The sequence below is a fragment of the Lacerta agilis genome, chromosome 14 (assembly GCF_009819535.1).
Source record: "Lacerta agilis isolate rLacAgi1 chromosome 14, rLacAgi1.pri, whole genome shotgun sequence".
In the NCBI taxonomy this organism is placed as follows: Eukaryota; Metazoa; Chordata; class Lepidosauria; order Squamata; family Lacertidae; genus Lacerta; species Lacerta agilis.
The window spans coordinates 8,778,733-8,802,942 of NC_046325.1; the positions used below are offsets into that span (position 1 = coordinate 8,778,733).

Here is a 24,210-nt window from a genome sequence, read left to right on the forward strand (position 1 = left end):
GGGAAAGAAGTTTTGCTGCTATGATTGTGATCCATGTCCAGAAGGAATGATCTCAAATGAGAAAGGTGGGAGATGTTATCTTTGGATAAACCCATTTATTTTAATAAGCTCTGAACTCTTTGGCAAACTTGCTGTCATTAAACTGATGGAGGAGGGAAGGCTTAACTTAAATAGATGTGTTGTTCTCATTGTTTATAGTTAGTATGAATTTAATTCTATCCTAAAAAAAATATTTTAAATGTTTTAAAATGGGAGGTAATATATTTTTCCTCCAACTTCTACAAAGTTAGGGTGGAATAGAAGTGGTGCTTTCTCGTGTAAGCCTTAGATTGTTTGACAAGAGGGTGAAAGTCTCATTAAACTTTCCTTTCTGGGCTCCAAAGATTTCAGCTGTAATGTATTTCTCATTTTGCTATGCACTACATGTCGTTACAAAAGAAAGGGAAGGGGACCAGTAAAAACAGAACTCACCCATGTAGAAAATTCCAGAAAAGTTTAGTTTTTGATGCATCTAGGGCAAAAGTGTAGGGGCCAGAAGTTCTTAAACATTTTGAGATAGAAAACACTATCCTAGAATTTCAATGAGTAAATTCTTAAGAATAGTATTGGATGCTTGAAAATGTCATGCATTCTTTATTTGTTTACAGACATGGAAACCTGTGTCAGTTGCCGAGCAGGTCAATATCCAAACAGCATCCAGGATCTATGCATTCCTAAGATTCCAAACTTCCTAGCCTTTGATGAAACCCTGGCCATAGTTTCAACTTCCTCTGCATTTTTATTCTCTCTAATCACAATTCTAGTGCTTGGCATCTTCATTAAGCATCGCAATACAGCCATAGTCAAAGCCAACAACCGAAGCCTCACCTATGGTCTCCTTATCTCCCTCCTCTTGTGTTTCCTCTCTTCTTTGTTGTTCATTGGAAAACCTAATAAGGTGACCTGCCTTCTCCGACAAAATGCTTTTGGCACTGTCTTCTCTGTGGCCCTCTCCAGCATCTTAGCCAAAACCATACTGGTGGTTTTGGCATTCATGGCTACCAAACCAGGAACCAATATGAGGAAATGGGTAGGCAAAGAACTGGCTTATTCCATTGTCTTTTCCTGCTCCATTATTCAAGTAGGGATCTGTGTCCTCTGGCTGGCAACCTCTCCCCCATACCCTGATGTGGACATGCACTCAATGTCAGGAGAAATCATATTTCTTTGTAATGAAGGGTCAGTTCTCATGTTCTATTGTGTTTTGGGCTACATGGGCTTCCTGGCCACTCTTAGCCTTACAGTCGCCTTCCTAGCCAGGAAGTTGCCTGACACTTTCAACGAAGCCAAGTTCATCACCTTCAGCATGCTGGTCTTCTGCAGTGTTTGGCTCTCCTTCATTCCCACCTACCTGAGCACCAGAGGAAAATACATGGTGGCTGTGGAGATCTTCTCCATCTTTTCTTCTGGTGCTGGCTTACTGGCTTGCATTTTTTCCCCTAAATGCTACATTATTCTGGTGAGGCCTGACCTGAACAACAGAGAGCAGCTAACACAAAGAAAGGTCTAAAGGACAGCGAAATTTGTGGTTACCTTGGTTCTTAGGTTACCTGGACTTTCTGCCAGGCATCACTTTCCCTTTCATTTCCCCTCCAAGACTTTACCAGTAAATTTATTTTCCCTTCCGACTCTTCTCCTGTATCCCCATGGGTGCCACACATTTCTTCTCAAGAGGTTTTGTGCCTTTCCTGTGGAGACCATAGGAAGCTGCAGAGAAAGGAGAGGAATGAAACACAGGAATACTGCAAACAGCCTAGTTCTGAGTCAGACCAGTTGTCTATCTAGTGGGACAGTGCAGCAGGTTTGACACAGTCCTGAGCTAAGTTGAGTCTACAGTGGTACCTCGGGTTACAGACGCTTCAGGTTACAAACACTTCGGGTTACAGACTCCGCTAACCCAGAAGTAGTACCTCAGGTTAAGAACTTTACCTCAGGATGAGAACAGAAAATGTTGCTCCAGCGGCACAGCAGGAGGAGGAGGCGCCACTAGCTAAAGTGGTACCTCAGGTTAAGAACAGTTTCAGGTTAAGAACAGACCTCCAGAACAAATAAAGTTCTTAACCCGTGGCACCACTGTATTTGGAAAGATCTGGGCATCAGTCAGGTCAAGTTAGAGCAGCTATATATCACTCCAGCTCAAGTTTGTTGCCTAAGAATTTTCTAAGGTTGTCAAGCAGTGGTGTATCAGGCAAGAGAACACAGTTATGAGGCTGGAAATCATGTGAAATAATCTAGACCTAATGCGCTCTGGGTGTGTCTTCCCATGATAATGTAGGAGACAGACTACCTGATTCGCCTTCCTATCTTACGCCCCACCCTGCAGCACCCCTGTCTTCACTCCACTGCTGTTAGAAGGGGGCAGAGATCCTGCAGGGGGCTCAACCACAAGCAGCTTCCCCACAGATATGTTATTTGCAAAAGAGAACCCTGCGCAATTGAACCCCCCCCCCCTGAGTTTGAAGAAAGTCCAACTTCATTTTGTCCCACTCCACTGCTTCCAGCAATAAGTTTAATTAGACCTTTTGACACTAATTGGACATTAAGCCAGCTCTTGAACTGCTTCACAATGGATCTGACATCCTGCCAGAGATTCCTGGCTTCATCAAGTGTGGCCTTGACTGTTTGGGATGCCCTGGATTGCTTTTCACCCTTGTTTCCACCTTCACCCCATTTCCAGGCCAGCTCCCTGCCCTTTTGTGAACCCCATCTTGCACACTAGCTGCCCATAGAGATACATGCTTTTGCATGTAACAGAGAACCAAAGACTCCAAAGACTGACAAAGAAAGCTGTCTACTAAGTGGCTGCTGACAGTGTGAACTGGGTTCATTCAATAAAAAGAATATGTTACTATTCTCCTTCCCTTGTATGCTCATGGAAATTTTCTGGCATGGCATCCTATCTCATAGATTTTGCTTTTGGAATAATGACCACATTTCCCTTGAAATTGTTTTAAGCACCTGCACCCCAAGATGCACTGGAAGGACAAAATTGCAACAAAATAAACTTAAGATTTTGTGAATTAGAATCTAAACAGAGTTCTGCTGTTCTTTTGATTGGCTAAGAAGTGGATAGAAACAATGTATGCAAGTAAAGCTGTCAGCCAGGGTTTTTCAGAGAGATTGTGTTTGTCCTGGAAAGCTGATGAAGAACAAAATGAAAGAAGAATAGGAGGCTCCAAGAACAGAAGAAGATGAAGTTTGTGAGGGCTGGAAGTTCTTGCTGACCTTGGTCTATTTCGATCTGAAATGGCTTCATCTTAAAGCTTTGTCCTCTGTAGTGAACACATCTAGATGCTATTTAGCAGGAAGTGTTTTGCTACTTTCATTCGGTTTTACGTTTGCTTGTTCAAACTCTTGTTATTTACCATATGCCTTAGTGCACTACCACTCAAACAAGTGCATACACTTGGCTTTACCAAACTGGAAGTTCACACACACACACAATTTTAATTGAAAATTTTCAACAACAATAACAATCAAACTACTCTACAGAACAAGGCTAATATGAAGTAAAATGCAAAAAAGGAGAGAGAGAGAGAGAGAGAGAGAGAGAGAGAGAGAGAGAGAGAGAGAGAGAGAATGGCACTTTATCATATTTTTATCATATATACGCAGTTATTTTTTTTACACAGAGAGAATTGGACCTTTCCATCGCTCCCCTGAGACCCTACTTCTTCTCCCAGTATCTCCCCCTGGGAGACCCTATCTACCATGCCTGTCCTGCATGGACCCTCGGGCTCCAACTGTCTGCTTCTAGTCCTTCCTTCTCCACCTCCTAAGCTTTTTATTAAAGTTTCCAAATCTGAATGATAAAGAAACAAAAAGAAAACAAGAGGGGGTGGGGGAGGGGGGGAATAATATACAAAACAAGGTTGAAAAGACAAAAAGGAGGAAAAATAAAATAAAAACAAATAGTTACTTCCACATCTCTATCTGCCAATTGTATGTATTGCAATTATTCAAAATTGTTGGCATAAACACTCAAGGGTTATTTCTCACTGTAGTTGGTTATCAGCTTTTCTCCCAAACTACTAATGGTATCTTCCCCAGTTTCCTTCACAGAGCTCTGACAATGTACTTCTGACATTCAGAAATGGTTGGCTCAACTCTATTTAAAAAAATGATAGAGAAATTTTAGGAAGAGTATTGATTTCTGCTTATCAGTGGTTTCAAAAAATAACAAAGATTTGTGGATATCCTGCATTGCCAGGAAGTGAACAGGTCATTCCTAATCTATAATTCTGTAATGTCACAAATATGTTTACTTTGGCATTGCTTGTGTAACCTGAAGGCAGGATGTCCAAATTGGGTTTTGCTTTGTAACAAATTGATGGGTCTATGGACCGTAAAAAAATTGTGGGTGTTTACTTTGGCCGTTTCCTTAGTGCTGATGTGCCATAGACTCCAAAAGCACTACAAAAGTGATTCTCTCTCCTGTAATTATTTAAATTACTATAATCAATTCAACCGGCTGAAGCTCCAGATGTCAGAGTGTACAAAAAATAATAATATCAAAATGCAAGTCTGAAATGATTATAAGCTCCTCAGTGCTCCCTAGACAGCTATGATAAGAGTGGAGAGAGATGCTGGACTTTGTTACCTCTCTGTTATCAGTTTCCCTCTTTCATGCCAAATTATTGTGTCTTATTCGGTATCCATGCCATTCTGTTGTGACAATGTTTAAGTTAACAATATATGGATACATGTCCCTTAGCAGACCAAATTAACAGCCAACGACCACCCAGTCTCTCTTGTTCAAATCAGGTGGAGGAAAGCAATAATATTATAGAGAGAAACAGGAGTGTCTATGCAGAGAAGTGCATTTGCCACCGGGATGTTGTTTCTGCTTCTGCTGCTCCCCAATATGGTGTCCCAAGTACAAAGTGTTAAATGTACAACAAATAATTCTGTTCATGTTCCACACGAGTGGTATGAGCCAGGTAACCTGGTCATTGGAGCGATAGCATCTCATATCAGTTATGTTGTCCCTGAATTATTCTTCGATAAACACCCTTCCCAAGCCTTCATTAATACCCCAATGTAAGTAACCAGTCTTGATTTCTATTTTATGTATTCGTTGAATGTTGTATCTGACTTGAAATAACTTTGATTGATTTGGAGTAAAAGCTGTAGAACTTTGTTTTATAGAAATCTCCAGGCACACAGGGACTTCAATATACTCTTCTGACAAAGCAGTATAATACTATTGTCTAAAAAATATATATAATCCTTTCTGGTTGTGTCCTCTCTTTACAAAAAGACAAGTGAATCTCTCATAACTAGATTATGCTCACTCTGTAATTTTCTCATTAAACTCGATTCATTTGCAGAGTGATGTCAAAGTTCTACCAGCACATCCTTGCTTTGGTGTTTGCTGTTGATGAGATCAACGAGAATCCCAGGATGTTGCCCAATGTCTCTCTCGGGTTCCACATCTACGATGACTATTTTGATTCAAAGATGGCCTACCGAACCACCCTGGACCTGATCTTTAAAGCACATCACTTTCTTCCCAACTACAGGTGTGGCGTCCAGAAAAATGTAATAGGAGTCATTGGGGGACTTAGCTCTGATACCTCCTGGAGCATGGCAAACGTCTTAGATCTTTTCAAGATTCCACAGGTAGAATATGGGTTTTGAAAATAAAAATAAAAACTTTTCATGCCATAATTCACTTTTCCTTTCCTTGCTCTCGAAACCTATCGATTCATAAATATGGAATGATAAAACGGAAAAGGTAAAAGGGGCTGCAATTGGGGTGAGGAAATAATATGCATGTCCAAGGATGTTTATGACAGGGACAATTTGTGTTTGATAGATGTAATAGAAGATTGATGCAAAGCTGCCAGGTTCATAAATGAGGTGTCTAGATCACTGCACTGGCTGCCTAAGAGTTACCAATCTCAATTTATGATGTTGGCACAGGCTAAAAGGTAAAGGCACCCCTGAGCTTTAGGTCCAGTCATAAATGACTCTGGGTTTCAGAGTTCATCTCGCTCTATAAGCTGAGGGAGCCAGTGCTTGTCTGCAGACATCTTCCAGGTCATGTGGCCAGCATGACTAAACCGCTTCTGATTAACCAGAGCAGCACACAGAAACACCGTTTACCTCCCTGCCGGAGCGGTACCTATTTATGTACTTGCAGTTTGATGTGCTTTCAAATTGCTAGATGGGCAGAAGCTGGTAACAACCAACGGGAGCTAACCCCGTCGCAGGGATTTGAGCCACTGAACTTCCAATCGGAAATCCCTAGGCTCAGTGGTTTAGACCACAGCGCCATCCACGTCCCTTTGCACAGGCTTACAAATGCATAAATAAACACTGCTCCAAAGTCCCACAAACCCCTCTGATGCAATAAAAATATGGGAAGATGACATAGGATCTGAAATTAACCCAGCCCAATGGACTAGAATGTGGTCCATGTTATTGTTGTTCAGTCATTCAGTCGTGTCCGACTCTTCGTGACCCAATGGACCAGAGCACGCCAGGCACGCATATCTTTCACTGCCTCCCGCAGTTTCGCCAAACTCATGCTAGTGGTCCATACCTCCCATTAAATCTATATCAGCGAAAAGAAAAGAACTCAATCTAAAACTCATTTACAAATCGTACCTAACACCACAGAAACTTGCACTGATATGCCCAGGAACCTCACCAAAATGCTTGAGAGGCTGCACTTCCACAGGCCCATACATCCACATGTGGTGGGAATGCCCCCAAACCCAACTCTTCTGGACAACAGTCATACAAGATATCAGCAAAATATCTAAACAGGTACTAGAAGTCACCCCAGAACTGACACTACTGAATATCTTTCAAGATAAAAAAAATCCTCTCATGCTATAAAGAGCTTGTAACCAAAGAATAACAATGTTAAAAGATTACATGTTGAATTCTTCCAAAAAAAAACACAAAATGCATTCAATTAATGCCTTCCTATATTCCGAATAATTCAGTTGTAAATAATACAAAGCAAAACATAACATCCAATTACATATTCATGTAAATCAGTTCTACTAACCTTTAGTAATGCTTCTTTCTTCCTTTCTTCTGTCCATACTTGTCCATTTCTACCATCTGTTACTTCCCCTTCCCTTACGGCTTCCACTTGTCTTCATCCCAGGTTGTCGGTCTATCTCTTCTAGTTTATTACTTTGGTACTCTTGTATAGTCCTTCTATTTTATTTTCTTCTATTTTCCTTTCTAACATTAGCTCACAATACAGAGTACTTAGAAATGAAGCCAGCATTGTAACTCACCTACTCTCAGCAGCCAGAAACATCCTAGCCAGACATTGTCAGGACCTGTCATGGAATCTTGGTACCAAGTAGTATGGGAAACAGCCTTGCTAGAAACCTAGCCAATAGACTGAAAATGACATGGGGGGAAATAGAAGAGGACACCTTCACTCTGCTTTGTCCCTTTGATCACATACACAGCCCAACAAGACAACAACACAAACACACTGACATTATACGATTCAATATGACTAACGTAAACCAACAACCCATGCTCACACACATGCAAGTAATTCATAGCACTATAAATAATAAAGTTCCTTCCCATAGAAATCAAAATATTCCATTCCTGGGGAAGTATCGTGTTATTCAGCAAGATTCATTTTCAGCATCTAATTAAACACACTGTTTTCTTATTACTGTTTTGGCATTTGGCCTTCTGCAGAGTTATATACTGGTGCCAGTATTGTGCTGTTCTGCTGCATTGTTGCACCTTTGCTGGAACTATTTGGTATGGTATTTCTGTATTTTACTGAGATTTTATATGATGTGGTATATTGTGCTCATAGAATAATAACATATACAACGTAACAGAGATCTTCAGGATTTCCTAAGACATCTTCCCAAGAGATCAGATAGTAGATAGAGAATCAACTTCTCTCTGCAATCACTGCAGAGCAAAAGTGCATGATCAACCATTTCTGTTGCTCTGCCTTCACCTTGGAGTTTTGTTGAGCTATCCTCCTAGCAGTATATTAACATGAGCCATGATAAATGCTCCCCTATTCTTGGAGACAATCAATGTGTACAAGTATGAAGCTGTGATGATGCCATAATAATAACTATAAATTTATACAGAAACCATTGAGCAAGATTGCCTTTGTTTTTCTATGCAAACTGAGGATGGGGCCGTCCCCAAACTTTGTACATTTGGGATATATAGGTGTTGCATTTATATTAAAAGAAATTAGAATAACATGAGTTCTTATTTCCACTTGGAAAGTTTTGGCTTTTGCTTTTTCCAGATTTCATACGGTTCATTTGAACGAGCCATAAATGATGGAACCAAGTTCCCTTCCTTTTACCGCATGGTCCCCAATGAAGACCATCAGTTTCAGGGAATTATCCAGTTACTTCTGCATTTCAGATGGAAATGGGTTGGACTCATGACTACAGCTAATGAAGCTGGCGAACATTTCTTACAGACAATAGAACCCATGTTTTTCAAGAATGGAATCTGTTCAGCGTTCACAGAAAAAGTTGAACTCAATGTGCATTATAATGGTAACTTACTAGAAATGGTGGACATCAAGATTTTGGTACCAACTTTCACAAGCAGCAAAGCCAATGCAGTTCTTATATATGGAGAAAGTAGATTTATTATATGGTTGTCAAATGCTTTAAGCATAATGGAGTTCACTCAGCTACTATGGACTAATAAGAAGTCACGTGAAGGAAAAGTATGGATTACAACAGCACAAATTGATTTCATATTATATAGCCTTCAAAAGAAATTTAATGTTAATATACAAACTCTCCATGGTGCTCTCTCCTTTGCAATTCACTCCAAGGAAATTCACAAGTTTCAAGACTTTCTGAAGAGAATACATCCTCATTGGACAGACACAGATGGTTTTATCCAAGATTTCTGGCAAGATGCATTCAGTTGTTCACTTTCAAATTCCACTCTCACAGCAACCATGTGTACTGGAGAGGAAATGCTGGAGAGCCTCCCTGCACCATTTTTTGAAATGAGCATGACCGGGCCAAGCTACAGTATCTATAATGCTGTCTATGCTTTTGCACATGCCTTAAATAACATTCACTTGGCTGGAGCGATCCGCAAAAGAAGAGATGCTGGGGGAAGACTCTCTCCTCAATATGGAGAACCTTGGCAGGTAACGTTCTCTCTTACAAAGCATTCACTGTATTGATCCATTATGTGAGTAAGCATTTAATTATCAGTAACAAAATAACAGAAAAGGACTTGAGAAATTAGAAAGCAACCTTAAGTCATTTTATTGTATAAAACATGAGAATTAAGAATATTTCCTATAATTATAGTAAACAGATTTTAGATGGCAAAGACTTTCAAAACCAACAAACTTACAGATAACTCATATTTTACAGGGGGCAGTTGCACAAAGAAGCAAAATCATTTAAAGCCACAATAACTCCTAGAAAACCATTTTTAAAAAAATCTTAAGAATTGCTACTTACTGGCAAGGGACAAATGTGGCTCTTCCTCTTCCTTCTCCTCCTCTTCTCCCTCACTGAATGATGCTTCAGATACTACAAGGACCAAAGAGTTTGAGAAATAGCCAGAAGTATGCTTCACCTGTTGCACAGGGCACAATTGTGCAGCTTTGCAGTCAATGAGGCCACAGTCACAACGCTCTCCTTCTCATACATCTTGACAGCAAAAACTAATGAAAGGTCCAGTCAGATGTTCTCATGTTCCATTCCTATGCTTAGAGAACATGATGTTTGAGAACATGAATATGAGAACATGAGCTCTTACTTGACTTCTAAAATTCCTTCCTTGGATCTTGACAATGGCATATCCCAAGCAAGCAGGTCTATATACTTAACTCTATCACATTTATTTATGGAAGTCTGTCAACAGTTGAATTTACACTGTTTCATGTTTTCCTTGTCTTCCCGTATAGGTAATTGAAACAAGGATGCTCTCCATTGTAAACTGAAGCATTTCACTCTTAAAGGAAAGGGATTTAATACCATCTAGGAAAGCTATTCAGCAATAATAATCAGACTGTTAGAATGCTGTACTGACCTTTTGATTATCTTTCCACCTAGCTCCACTCATTCCTGCAGAGAATCTCATTCAACAACAGTGCTGGAGATGAAATTAAATTCAATGAATATGGAGAGTTGGCTGCTGGCTTGGATATAACAAACTTGGTCACATTCCCAAATAGATCGTACATCAGAGTCAAAGTGGGAAGGTGGGATCCTAAGGCCCATCCTGGCAAAGAGTTCACCATTAATGAGAACAGAATCAAATGGCACAGAGTCTTCACTGAGGTACACAAATAACTGCACAGGCCCTGAAATCCCATAATTAAGATTCCAGTGATGAGATAGAATCTAGGAGTATCCCATCCATCACTGTTTTCAGTCACCTGCCCAACACCTTCACTACCTCCTCTGATTCCAATGGAATGGAAAGGTAGGACTTCACATCATCAGCATTCAGATGACACAATGAGCCAGATCCTAGGATATTATTCCTAACAGTTTCATAGAGATAATAAATAAGCAAAGAAACAGAATGGACCATATTGGAACACTACAACCCCAAATACATGGAGTGGTTTCCTAGTCCTAGTTTCTCAAAAGACCCTACAAGAAGTAACAGAAATAATTCACCCCAACCTTGTCTTCCTATTAAACTCTTCCTATATCTTTGGATAGGTGCCACCTCTTTCTTTGTGTAATGACAACTGCCGTCCTGGTTACGGGAAGAAAAAGAAGGAGGGAAAGAAGTTTTGCTGCTATGATTGTGATCCATGTCCAGAAGGAATGATCTCAAATGAGAAAGGTGGGAGATGTTATCTTTGGATAAACCCATTTATTTTAATAAGCTCTGAACTCTATTGCAACCTTGCTGTCATTAAACTGATGGAGGAGGGAAGGCTTAACTTAAATAGATGTGTTGTTCTCATTGTTTATAGTTAGTATGAATTTAATTCTATCCTAAAAAAAATATTTTAAATGTTTTAAAATGGGAGGTAATATATTTTACCTCCAACTTCTACAAAGTTAGGGTGGAATAGAAGTGGTGGTTTCTCGTGTAAGACTTAGATTGTTTGACAAGAGGGTGAAAGTCTCATTAAACTTTCCTTTCTGGGCTCCAAAGATTTCAGCTGTAATGTATTTCTCATTTTGCTATGCACTACATGTCGTTACAAAAGAAAGGGATGGGGACCAGTAAAAACAGAACTCACCCATGTAGAAAATTCCAGAAAAGTTTAGTTTTTGATGCATCTAGGGCAAAAGCGTTTGGGCCAGAAGTTCTTAAACATTTTGAGATAGAAAACACTATCCTAGAATTTCAATGAGTAAATTCTTAAGAATAGTATTGGATGCTTGAAAATGTCATGCATTCTTTATTTGTTTACAGACATGGAAACCTGTGTCAGTTGCCGAGCAGGTCAATATCCAAACAGCATCCAGGATCTATGCATTCCTAAGATTCCAAACTTCCTAGCCTTTGATGAAACCCTGGCCATTGTTTCAACTTCCTCTGCATTTTTATTCTCTCTAATCACAATTCTAGTGCTTGGCATCTTCATTAAGCATCGCAATACAGCCATAGTCAAAGCCAACAACCGAAGCCTCACCTATGGTCTCCTTATCTCCCTCCTCTTGTGTTTCCTCTCTTCTTTGTTGTTTATTGGTAAACCTAATATGGTGACTTGCCTTCTCCGACAAAAAGCTTTTGGCATTGTCTTTTCCGTGGCCCTCTCCAGCATCTTAGCCAAAACCATACTGGTGGTTTTGGCATTCATGGCTACCAAACCAGGAACCAATATGAGGAAATGGGTAGGCAAAGAACTGGCTTATTCCATTGTCTTTTCCTGCTCCGTTGTTCAAGTAGGGATCTGTGTCCTCTGGCTGGCAACCTCTCCCCCATACCCTGATGTGGACATGCACTCAATGTCAGGAGAAATCATATTTCTTTGTAATGAAGGGTCAGTTCTCATGTTCTATTGTGTTTTGGGCTACATGGGCTTCCTGGCCACTCTTAGCCTTACAGTCGCCTTCCTAGCCAGGAAGTTGCCTGACACTTTCAACGAAGCCAAGTTCATCACCTTCAGCATGCTGGTCTTCTGCAGTGTTTGGCTATCCTTCATTCCAACCTACCTGAGCACCAGAGGTAAATATATGGTGGCTGTGGAGATCTTCTCCATCTTTTCTTCTGGTGCTGGGTTACTGGCTTGCATTTTTTCCCCTAAATGCTACATTATTCTGGTGAGGCCTGACCTGAACAACAGAGAGCAGCTAACACAAAGAAAGGTCTAAAGGACAGCGAAATTTGTGGTTACCTTGGTTCTTAGGTTACCTGGACTTTCTGGCAGGCATCACTTTCCCTTTCATTTCCCCACTAAGACTTTACCAGTAAATTTATTTTCCCTTCCGACTCTTCTCCTGTATCCCCATGGGTGCCACACATTTCTTCTCAAGAAGTTTTGTGCCTTTCCTGTGGAGACCATAGGAAGCTGCAGAGAAAGGAGAGGAATGAAACACAGGAATACTGCAAACAGCCTAGTTCTGAGTCAGACCAGTTGTCTATCTAGTGGGACAGTGCAGCAGGTTTGACACAGTCCTGAGCTAAGTTGAGTCTACAGTGGTACCTCGGGTTACAGACGCTTCAGGTTACAAACACTTCGGGTTACAGACTCCGCTAACCCAGAAGTAGTACCTCAGGTTAAGAACTTTACCTCAGGATGAGAACAGAAAATGTTGCTCCAGCGGCACAGCAGGAGGAGGAGGCGCCACTAGCTAAAGTGGTACCTCAGTTTAAGAACATTTTCAGGTTAAGAACAGACCTCTAGAACAAATTAAGTTCTTAACCTGAGGTACCACTGTATTAGGAAAGATCTGGGCATCAGTCAGGTCAAGTTAGAGCAGCTATATATCACTCCAACTCAAGATAGTTGCCTAAGAATTTTCTGAGGTTGTCAAGCAGTGGTGTATCAGGCAAGAGAACACAGTTATGAGGCTGGAAAACATGTGAAATAATCTAGACCTAATGCGCTCTGGGTGTGTCTTCCCATGATAATGTAGGAGACGGACTGCCTGATTCTCCTTCCTATCTTATGCCCCACCTTGCAGCACCCCTGTCTTCACTCCACTGCTGTTAGAAGGGGGCAGAGATCCTGCAGGGGGCTCAACCACAAGCAGCTTCCCCACAGATATGTTATTTCCAAAAGAGAACCCTGCGGAATTGAACCCCTCCAAACCTGAGTTTGAAGAAAGTCCAACTTCATTTTCCCCCACTCCACTGCTTCCAGCCATATGTTTAATTAGACCTTTTGACACTAATTGGACATTAAGCCAGCTCTTGAACTGCTTCAGAATGGATCTGACATCCTGCCAGAGGTCCCTGGCTTCATCAAGTGTGGCCTTGACTGTTTGGGGTGCCCTGGATTGCTTTTCACCCTTGTTTCCACCTTCACCCCATTTCCAGGCCAGCTCCCTGTCCTTATTTTGAACCCCATCTTGCACACTAGCTGCCCATAGAGATACATGCTTTTGCATGTAACAGAGAACCAAAGACTCCAAAGACTGACAAAGAAAAGCCGTCTACTAAGTGGCTGCTGACAGTGTGAACTGGGTTCATTCAATAAAAAGGATAAATAAAAAGAATATGTTACTAAGCTATGCTCCTTCCCTTGTCTGCTCATGGAAATTTTCTGGCGTGGCATCCTATCTCATAGATTTTGCTTTTGGAATAATGACCACATTTCCCTTGCAACTCTTTTAAGCACCTGCACCCGAAGATGCACTGGAAGGACAAAATTGCAGCAAAATAAACTTAAGATTTTGTGAATTAGAATCTAAACAGAGTTCTGCTGTTCTTTTGATTGGCTAAGAAGTGGATAGAAACAATGTATGCAAGTAAAGCTGTCAGCCAGGGTTTTTCAGAGAGATTGTGTTTGTCCTGGAAAGCTGATGAAGAACAAAATGAAAGAAGAATAGGAGGCTCCAAGAACAGAAGAAGATGAAGTTTGTGAGGGCTGGAAGTTCTTGCTGACCTTGGTCTATTTCGATCTGAAATGGCTTCATCTTAAAGCTTTGTCCTCTGTAGTGAACACATCTAGATGCTATTTAGCAGGAAGTGTTTTGCTACTTTCATTCGGTTTTAGGTTTACTTGTTCAAACAGTGGTTATTTACCCTATGCCTTAGTGCACTACCACTCAAACAAGTGCATACACTTGGCTTTACCAACCTGGAAGTTCACACACACACACACACACACACACACACACAATTTTAATTGAGAATTTAAAAAATACTATACAATAACAATCAAACTACTCTACAGAACAAGGCTAATTTAAAGAAAAATGCAAAAAAAGAAGGAGAGAGAGGGGGCACTTTATCATATTTTTACCATATATATGCAGTTACAGGTGGGTAGCCGTGTTGGTCTGCCATAGTCAAAACAAAATCAAAAATTCTTTCCAGTAGCACCTTAGAGACCAACTGAGTTTGTTCTTGGTATGAGCCTTCGTGTGCATGCACACGAAGGCTCATATATATGCAGTTATTTATTTACACAGAGAGACGTAGACCCTTCCATCTCTCCCCTGAGACCCTACTTCTTCTCCCAGGCTCTCGCCCTGCGAGACCCCATCTACCATGCGTTTCATGGATGGACCTTCGGGCTCCAACTGTCTGCTTCTTGTCCTTAATGTGAGATAAAGGACTTCCTTCTCCACCTCCTAAGCTTTTTATTAAAGTTTCCAAATCTGAATGATAAAGAAAAAAAAGAAAACAAGAGTGGGTGGGGGAGGGGTGGGGAATAATATACAAAACAAGGTTGAAAAGACAAAAAGGAGGAAAAATAAAATAAAAACAAATAGGTACTTCCACATCTCTATCTGCCAATTGTATGTATTGCAATTATTCAAAATTGTTGGCATAAACGCTCAAGGGTTATTTCTCACTGTAGCTGGTTATCAGATTTTCTCCCAAATTGCTAATGGTATCTTCCCCAGTTTCCTTCACAGAGCTCCAACAATGTACTTCTAACATTCAGAAATGGTTGGCTCAACTCTATTTTAAAAAAAAATGATAGAGAAATTTTAGGAAGAGTATTGATTTCTGCTTATCAGTGGTTTCAAAAAATAGCAAAGATTTGTGGATATCCTGCATTGCCAGGAAGTGAACAGGATGACCTTCTAGGTCTATCCTAATCAATGATTCTGTAATGTCACAAATATGTTTACTTTGGCGTTGCTTGTGCAACCTGAAGGCAGGATGTCCAAATTGGGTTATGCTTTGTAACGAATTGATGGGTCTATGGATCGTAATAAACATTGTGGGTGTTTACTTTGGCCGTTTCCTTAGTGCTAGTGTGCCATAGACTCCAAAAGCACAAAAAAGTGATACTCTCGCCTGTAATTATTTAAATTACTATAATCAATTCAACCGGCTGAAGCTCCAGATGTCAGAGTGTACAAAAAAATAATATCAAAATGCAAGTCTGAAATGATTATAAGCTCCTCAGTGATCCCTAGACAGCTATGATAAGAGTGGAGAGAGATGCTGGACTTTGTTACCTCTCTGTTATCAGTTTCCCTCTTTCATGCCAAATTATTGTGTCTTATTCGGTATCCATGCCATTCTGTTGTGACAATGTTTAAGTTAACAATATATGGATACATGTCCCTTAACATACCAAATTAACAGCCAACGACCACCCAGTCTCTCTTGTTCAAATCAGGTGGAGGAAAGCAATAATATTATAGAGAGAAACAGGAGTGTCTGTGCAGAGAAGTGCATTTGCCATCGGGATGTTGTTTCTGCTTCTGCTGCTCCCCAATATGGTGTCCCAAGTACAAAGTGTTAAATGCACAACAAATAATCCTGTTCATGTTCCACACGAGTGGTATGAGCCAGGTAACCTGGTCATTGGTGCGATAGCATCTCATATCAGTTATGTTGTCCCCGAATTATTCTTCAATAGACACCCTTCCCAAGCCTTCATTAATACCCCAATGTAAGTAACCAGTTTTGACTTCTATTTTATGTATTTGTTAAATGTTGTATCTGACTTAAAATAACTTTGATTGATTTGGAGTAAAAGCTGTAGAACTTTGTTTTATAGAAATCTCCAGGCACACAGGGACTTCAATATACTCTTCTGACAAAGCAGTATAATACTATTGTCTAAAATATATATATAATCCTTTCTGGTTGTGTCCTCTCTTTACAAAAAGACAAGTGAATCTCTCATAACTAGATTATGCTCACTCTGTAATTTTCTCATTAAACTCGATTCATTTGCAGAGTGATGTCAAAGTTCTACCAGCACATCCTTGCTTTGGTGTTTGCTGTTGATGAGATCAACGAGAATCCTAGGATGTTGCCCAATGTCTCTCTCGGGTTCCACATCTACGATGACTATTTTGATTCAAAGATGGCCTACCGAACCACCCTGGACCTGATCTTTAAAGCACATCACTTTCTTCCCAACTACAGGTGTGGCGTCCAGAAAAATGTAATAGGAGTCATTGGGGGACTTAGCTCTGATACCTCCTGGAGCATGGCAAACGTCTTAGATCTTTTCAAGATTCCACAGGTAGAATATGGGTTTTGAAAATAAAAATAAAAACTTTTCATGCCATAATTCACTTTTCCTTTCCTTGCTCTCGAAACCTATCGATTCATAAATATGGAATGATAAAACGGAAAAGGTAAAAGGGGCTGCAATTGGGGTGAGGAAATAATATGCATGTCCAAGGATGTTTATGACAGGGACAATTTGTGTTTGATAGATGTAATAGAAGATTGATGCAAAGCCGCCAGGTTCATAAATGAGGTGTCTAGATTACTGCATTGGCTGCCTAAGAGTTGCCAATCTCAATTTATGATGTTGGCACAGGCTAAAAGGTAAAGGCACCCCTGAGTGTTAGGTCCAGGCGCGAACGACTCTGGGTTGCAGAGTTCATCTCGCTCTATAGGCTGAGGGAGCCAGTGTTTGTTCGCACACAGTTGTTCTAGGTCATGTGGCCAGCATGACTAAACCGCTTCTGATTAACCAGAGCAGCACACAGAAACACCGTTTACCTCCCTGCCGGAGCGGTACCTATTTATGTACTTGCAGTTTGATGTGCTTTCAAATTGCTAGATGGGCAGAAGCTGGTAACAACCAACGGGAGCTAACCCCGTCGCAGGGATTTGAGCCACTGAACTTCCAATCGGAAATCCCTAGGCTCAGTGGTTTAGACCACAGCGCCATCCACGTCCCTTTGCACAGGCTTACAAATGCATAAATAAACACTGCTCCAAAGTCCCACAAACCCCTCTGATGCAATAAAAATATGGGAAGATGACATAGGATCTGAAATTAACCCAGCCCAATGGACTAGAATGTGGTCCATGTTATTGTTGTTCAGTCATTCAGTCGTGTCCGACTCTCCGTGACACAATGGACCAGAGCACGCCAGGCACGCATATCTTTCACTGCCTCCCGCAGTTTCGCCAAACTCATGCTAGTGGTCCATACCTCCCATTAAATCTATATCAGCGAAAAGAAAAGAACTCAATCTAAAACTCATTTACAAATCGTACCTAACACCACAGAAACTTGCACTGATATGCCCAGGAACCTCACCAAAATGCTTGAGAGGCTGCACTTCCACAGGCCCATACATCCACATGTGGTGGGAATGCCCCCAAACCCAACTCTTCTGGACAACAGTCATACAAGATATCAGCAAAATATCTAAACAGGTACTAGAAGTCACCCCAGAACTGACACTACTGAATATCTTTCAAGATAAAAAAAAATCCTCTCATGCTATAAAGAGCTTGTAACCAAAGAATAACAATGTTAAAAGATTACATGTTGAATTCTTCCAAAAAAAACCACAAAATGCATTCAATTAATGCCTTCCTATATTCCGAATAATTCAGTTGTAAATAATACAAAGCAAAACATAACATCCAATTACATATTCATGTAAATCAGTTCTACTAACCTTTAGTAATGCTTCTTCCTTCCTTTCTTCTGTCCATACTTGTCCATTTCTACCATCTGTTACTTCCCCTTCCCTTACGGCTTCCACTTGTCTTCATCCCAGGTTGTCGGTCTATCTCTTCTAGTTTATTACTTTGGTACTCTTGTATAGTCCTTCTATTTTATTTTCTTCTATTTTCCTTTCTAACTTTAGCTCACAATACAGAGTACTTAGAAATGAAGCCAGCATTGTAACTCACCTACTCTAAGCAGCCAGAAACATCCTAGCCAGACATTGTCAGGACCTGTCATGGAATCTTGGTACCAAGTAGTATGGGAAACAGCCTTGCTAGAAACCTAGCCAATAGACTGAAAATGACATGGGGGGGGGGGAAATAGAAGAGGACACCTTCACTCTGCTTTGTCCCTTTGATCACATACACAGCCCAACAAGACAACAACACAAACACACTGACATTATACGATTCAATATGACTAACGTAAACCAACAACCCATGCTCACACACATGCAAGTAATTCATAGCACTATAAATAATAAAGTTCCTTCCCATAGAAATCAAAATATTCCATTCCTGGGGAAGTATCGTGTTATTCAGCAAGATTCATTTTCAGCATCTAATTAAACACACTGTTTTCTTGTTACTGTTTTGGCATTTGGCCTTCTGCAGAGTTATATACTGGTGCCAGTATTGTGCTGTTCTGCTGCATTGTTGCACCTTTGCTGGAACTGTTTGGTATGGTATTTCTGTATTTTACTGAGATTTTATATGATGTGGTATATTGTGCTCATAGAATAATAACATATACAACCTAACAGAGATCTTCAGGATTTCCTAAGACATCTTCCCAAGAGAGCAGATAGTAGATAGAGAATCAACTTCTCTCTGCAATCACTACAGAGCAAAAGTGCATGATCAACCATTTCTGTTGCTCTGCCTTCACCTTGGAGTTTTGTTGAGTCATCCACCTAGCAGTATATTAACATGGGCCAAGATAAATGCTCCCCTATTCTTGGAGACAATCAATGTGTACAAGTATAAAGCTGTGATGATGCCATAATAATAACTATAAATTTATACAGAAACCATTGAGCAAGATTGCCTTTGTTTTTCTATGCAAACTGAGGATGGGGCTGTCCCCAAACTTTGTACATTTGGGATATATAGGTGTTGCATTTATATTAAAAGAAATTAGAATAACATGAGTTCTTATTTCCACTTGGAAAGTTTTGGCTTTTGCTTTTTCCAGATTTCATACGGTTCATTTGAACGAGCCATAAATGATGGAACCAAGTTCCCTTCCTTTTACCGCATGGTCCCCAATGAAGACCATCAGTTTCAGGGAATTATCCAGTTACTTCTGCATTTCAGATGGAAATGGGTTGGACTCATGACTACAGCTAATGAAGCTGGCGAACATTTCTTACAGACAATAGAACCCATGTTTTTCAAGAATGGAATCTGTTCAGCGTTCACAGAAAAAGTTGAACTCAATGTGCATTATAATGGTAACTTACTAGAAATGGTGGACATCAAGATTTTGGTACCAACTTTCACAAGCAGCAAAGCCAATGCAGTTCTTATATATGGAGAAAGTAGATTTATTATATGGTTGTCAAATGCTTTAAGCATAATGGAGTTCACTCAGCTACTATGGACTAATAAGAAGTCACGTGAAGGAAAAGTATGGATTACAACAGCACAAATTGATTTCATATTATATAGCCTTCAAAAGAAATTTAATGTTAATATACAAACTCTCCATGGTGCTCTCTCCTTTGCAATTCACTCCAAGGAAATTCACAAGTTTCAAGACTTTCTGAAGAGAATACATCCTCATTGGACAGACACAGATGGTTTTATCCAAGATTTCTGGCAAGATGCATTCAGTTGTTCACTTTCAAATCCCACTCTCACAGCAACCATGTGTACTGGAGAGGAAATGCTGGAGAGCCTCCCTGCACCATTTTTTGAAATGAGCATGACTGGGCCAAGCTACAGTATCTATAATGCTGTCTATGCTTTTGCACATGCCTTAAATAACATTCACTTGGCTGGAGCGATACGCAAAAGAAGAGATGCTGGGGGAAGACTCTCTCCTCAATATGGAGAACCTTGGCAGGTAACGTTCTCTCTTACAAAGCATTCACTGTATTGATCCATTATGTGAGTAAGCATTTAATTATCAGTAACAAAATAACAGAAAAGGACTTGAGAAATTAGAAAGCAACCTTAAGTCATTTTATTGTATAAAACATGAGAATTAAGAATATTTCCTATAATTATAGTAAACAGATTTTAGATGGCAAAGACTTTCAAAACCAACAAACTTACAGATAACCCATATTTTACAGGGGGCAGTTGCACAAAGAAGCAAAATCATTTAAAGCCACAATAACTCCTAGAAAACCATTTTTAACAAATCTTAAGAATTGCTGTACTTACTGGTGAGGGACAAATGTGGCTCTTCCTCTTCCTTCTCCTCCTCTTCTCCCTCACTGAATGATGCTTCAGATGCTACAAGGACCAAAGAGTTTGAGAAATAGCCAGAAGTATGCTTCACCTGTTGCACAGGGCACAATTGTGCAGCTTTGCAGTCAATGAGGCCACAGTCACAACGCTCTCCTTCTCATACATCTTGACAGCAGAAACTAATGAAAGGTCCAGTCAGATGTTCTCATGTTCCATTCCTATGCTTAGAGAACATGATGTTTGAGAACATGAATATGAGAACATGAGCTCTTACTTGACTTCTAAAATTCCTTCCTTGGATCTTGGCAATGGCATATCCCAAGCAAGCAGGTCTATATACTTAACTCTTTCATATTTATTTATGGAAGTCTGTAAACAGTTGAATTTACACTGTTTCATGTTTTCCTTGCCGTCCCATATGTGTAATTGAAACAAGGATGCTCTCAATTGTAAATTGAAGTATTTAACTCTTAGAGGAAAGGGATTTAATACCATCTAGGAAAGCTATTCAGCAATAATAAACAGACTATTAGAATGCTGTACTGACCTTTTGATTCTCTTTCCACCTAGCTCCACTCATTCCTGCAGAGAATCTCATTCAACAACAGTGCTGGAGATGAAATTAAATTCAATGAATACGGAGAGTTGGCAGCTGGCTTGGATATAACAAACTTGGTCACATTCCCAAATAGATCGTACATCAGAGTCAAAGTGGGAAGGTGGGATCGTCTGGCCCCTCCCGGGAAAGAGTTCACCATTAATGAGGACAGAATCAAATGGCACAGAGTCTTCACTGAGGTACAGAAATAACTGCACAGGCCCTGAAATCCCATAATTAAGACTCCAGTGAGGAGATAGAATCAAGGAGTCTCCCAGACTTAAGAAGCTGTTGCTGCAGAGGTCAAACACAGGAACCCCCCACCACCACCCCCAAATTCTCTTCTGTAAGGTTTCAACCCGAATCCCATCCATAACTGTCTTCAGTCACCTGGCCAACACCTTCACTACCTCCTCGGATTCCAATGGAATGGAAAGGTAGAACTTCACATCATCAGCATTCAGATGGCACCATGAGCCAGCTAGGATATTATTCCTAACAGTTTCATAGAGATAATAAATAAGCAAAGAAACAGAATGGACCATATTGGAACACTACAACCCCAAATACATGGAGTGGTTTCCTAGTCCTAGTTTCTCAAATGACCCTACAGGAAGTAACAGAAATAATTCACCCAAACCTTGTCTTCCTATTAAACTCTTCCTGTATCTTTGGATAGGTGCCACCTCTTTCTATATGTAATGACAACTGCCGTCCTGGTTACGGGAAGAAAAAGAAGGAGGGAAAGAAGTTTTGCTGCTATGATTGTGATCCATGTCCAGAAGGAATGATCTCAAATGAGAAAGGTGGGAGATGTCATCTTTGGATAAACCCATTTATTTTAATAAGCTCTGAACTCTTTGGCAAACTTGCTGTCATTAAACTGATGGAGGAGGGAAGGCTTAACTTAAATAGATGTGTTCTTCTCATTGTTTATAGTTAGTATGAATTTAATTCTATCCTTAAAAAATATTTAAAATGTTTTAAAATGGGAGGTAATATATTTTACCTCCAACTTCTACAAAGTTAGGGTGGAATAGAAGTGGTGGTTTCTCGTGTAAGACTTAGATTGTTTGACAAGAGGGTGAAAGTCTCATTGAACTTTCCTTTCTGGGCTCCAAAATTTCATCTGTAATGTATTTCTCATTTTGCTATGCACTACATGTGCTTATAAAAGAAAGGGAAGGGGACCAGTAAAAACAGATCTCACCCATGTAAAAAAATTCCAGATTTGATACAAAAGTTTAGTTTTTGAAGCATCTAGGGCAAAAGCGTTTGGGCCAGAAGTTCTTAAACATTTTGAGATAGAAAACACTATCCTAGAATTTCAATGAGTAAATTCTTAAGAATAGTATTGGATGCTTGAAAATGTCATGCATTCTGTATTTGTTTACAGACATGGAAACATGTGTCGGTTGCCCAGCAGATCAATATTCAAACAGCATCCAGGATCTATGCATTCCTAAGATCCCAAACTTCCTAGCCTTTGATGAAACCCTGGCCATTGTTTCAACTTCCTCTGCACTTTTATTCTCTCTGATCACAATTCTAGTGCTTGGCATCTTCATTAAGCATCGCAACACAGCCATAGTCAAAGCCAACAACCGAAGCCTCACCTATGGTCTCCTTATCTCCCTCCTCTTGTGTTTCCTCTCTTCCTTGTTGTTCATCGGAGAACCGGTGACTTGGCTTCTCCGACAAAATGCCTTTGGCATTGTCTTTTCTGTGGCCCTCTCCAGCATCTTAGCCAAAACCATACTGGTGGTTTTGGCATTCATGGCTACCAAACCGGGAACCAATATGAGGAAATGGGTAGGCAAAGAACTAGCTTATTCCATTGCCTTTTCCTGCTCCATTGTTCAAGTAGGGATCTGTGTCCTCTGGCTGGCAACCTCTCCCCCATTCCCTGATGTGGACATGCACTCAATGACAGGAGAAATCATATTTCTTTGTAATGAAGGGTCAGTCCTCATGTTCTATTGTGTTTTGGGCTACATGGGCTTCCTGGCCACTGTCAGCCTCACAGTCGCCTTCCTAGCCAGGAAGTTGCCTGACACTTTCAACGAAGCCAAGTTCATCACCTTCAGCATGCTGGTCTTCTGCAGCGTTTGGCTTTCCTTCATTCCCACCTACCTGAGCACCAGAGGAAAATACATGGTGGCTGTGGAGATTTTCTCCATCTTTGCTTCTGGTGCTGCGTTACTGGCTTGCATTTTTGCCCCTAAATGCTACATTATTGTGGTGAGGCCTGACCTGAACAACAGAGATCAGCTAACACAAAGAAAGTTATAAATGACAGAGAAATTTGTGGTTCTGTTGGGTCTGAGGCTACCAACAAGACGTAACCGAAAACTTTATTTTCCCTTCCTACTCTTCTCCTGCATACCCATGGGTGCCCCATATTTCTGCTCAAGAGGCTTTGTGTCTTTCCTTGGGAGACCATAGGAAGCTGCAGGGAGAGGAGGAGAAGTGAAACAGAGGAATACTGGAAACATCCTAATTCTCAATCAGACCAGTTGTCTATCCAGTCAGTCTGTGGACGAGATTTGGCACAGTCCTGAGCAAAGTTGAGTCTTTTTTTTTTGAAAAAATAGGGGATCGGTCAAGTCACGTTAGAGCAGCTATGTATCACTCTACGTCAAGTTAGCTGCCTCAGAATTTTCTGCAGTTGTCAGGCAGTGATTTATCAGGAATGAATATACAGGTATGAGGCTGAATAAGCTGTGAAATAATCTAGACCTAACCGAGCTCTGGGTGTGTCTTACCAGAATAATGTAGGAGAGCCCATTTCTCCTTCCTTTGCCCTCCCCCCAGTATACAAGCTTCTCATGTAACAGAGAACCAAAGACTCCAAAGACTGACAAAGAAAAGCCATCTAGTAAGTGGCTGCCAACAGTGTGTACTAGACTCGTTTTAATAAATAGAAAATGTTACTAAGCTGTGGTCCTTCCCTTGTCTGCTCATGGAAATCTGCTTTACTCATATGTAGACACAATGGCATATCGTTGATTTTGCTTTTTCAAATAATGACCAAATTTCTATTGAAACTCTTTTTAGCAGCAGCACAGCAAGATCCTCAGGATGGACAAAATAGCAGTAATAGAAAATAAAGATTTTGGGTAATGGGA

General features: G+C 40.4%; 2 protein-coding genes across 2 annotated transcripts; both read left to right on the plus strand.

The window, feature by feature from the left end:
* Positions 1 to 4,903: 4,903 nt before the first annotated feature.
* On the plus strand, positions 4,904 to 12,323 carry LOC117057332 (vomeronasal type-2 receptor 26-like). Its single transcript, XM_033168171.1, has 6 exons — positions 4,904 to 5,079; positions 5,370 to 5,661; positions 8,303 to 8,596; positions 10,095 to 10,322; positions 10,713 to 10,839; positions 11,422 to 12,323. The coding sequence occupies exons 1-6, from the start codon at positions 4,904 to 4,906 to the stop codon at positions 12,321 to 12,323; spliced, it is 2,019 nt and encodes a 672-aa protein (XP_033024062.1).
* A 3,531-nt stretch (positions 12,324 to 15,854) lies between these two features.
* On the plus strand, positions 15,855 to 23,374 carry LOC117057333 (vomeronasal type-2 receptor 26-like). Its single transcript, XM_033168172.1, has 6 exons — positions 15,855 to 16,030; positions 16,321 to 16,612; positions 19,262 to 19,555; positions 21,055 to 21,282; positions 21,762 to 21,888; positions 22,479 to 23,374. Exons 1-6 carry the CDS (start codon positions 15,855 to 15,857, stop codon positions 23,372 to 23,374), a joined length of 2,013 nt encoding a protein of 670 aa, XP_033024063.1.
* The last annotated feature ends 836 nt before the right edge of the window (positions 23,375 to 24,210 follow it).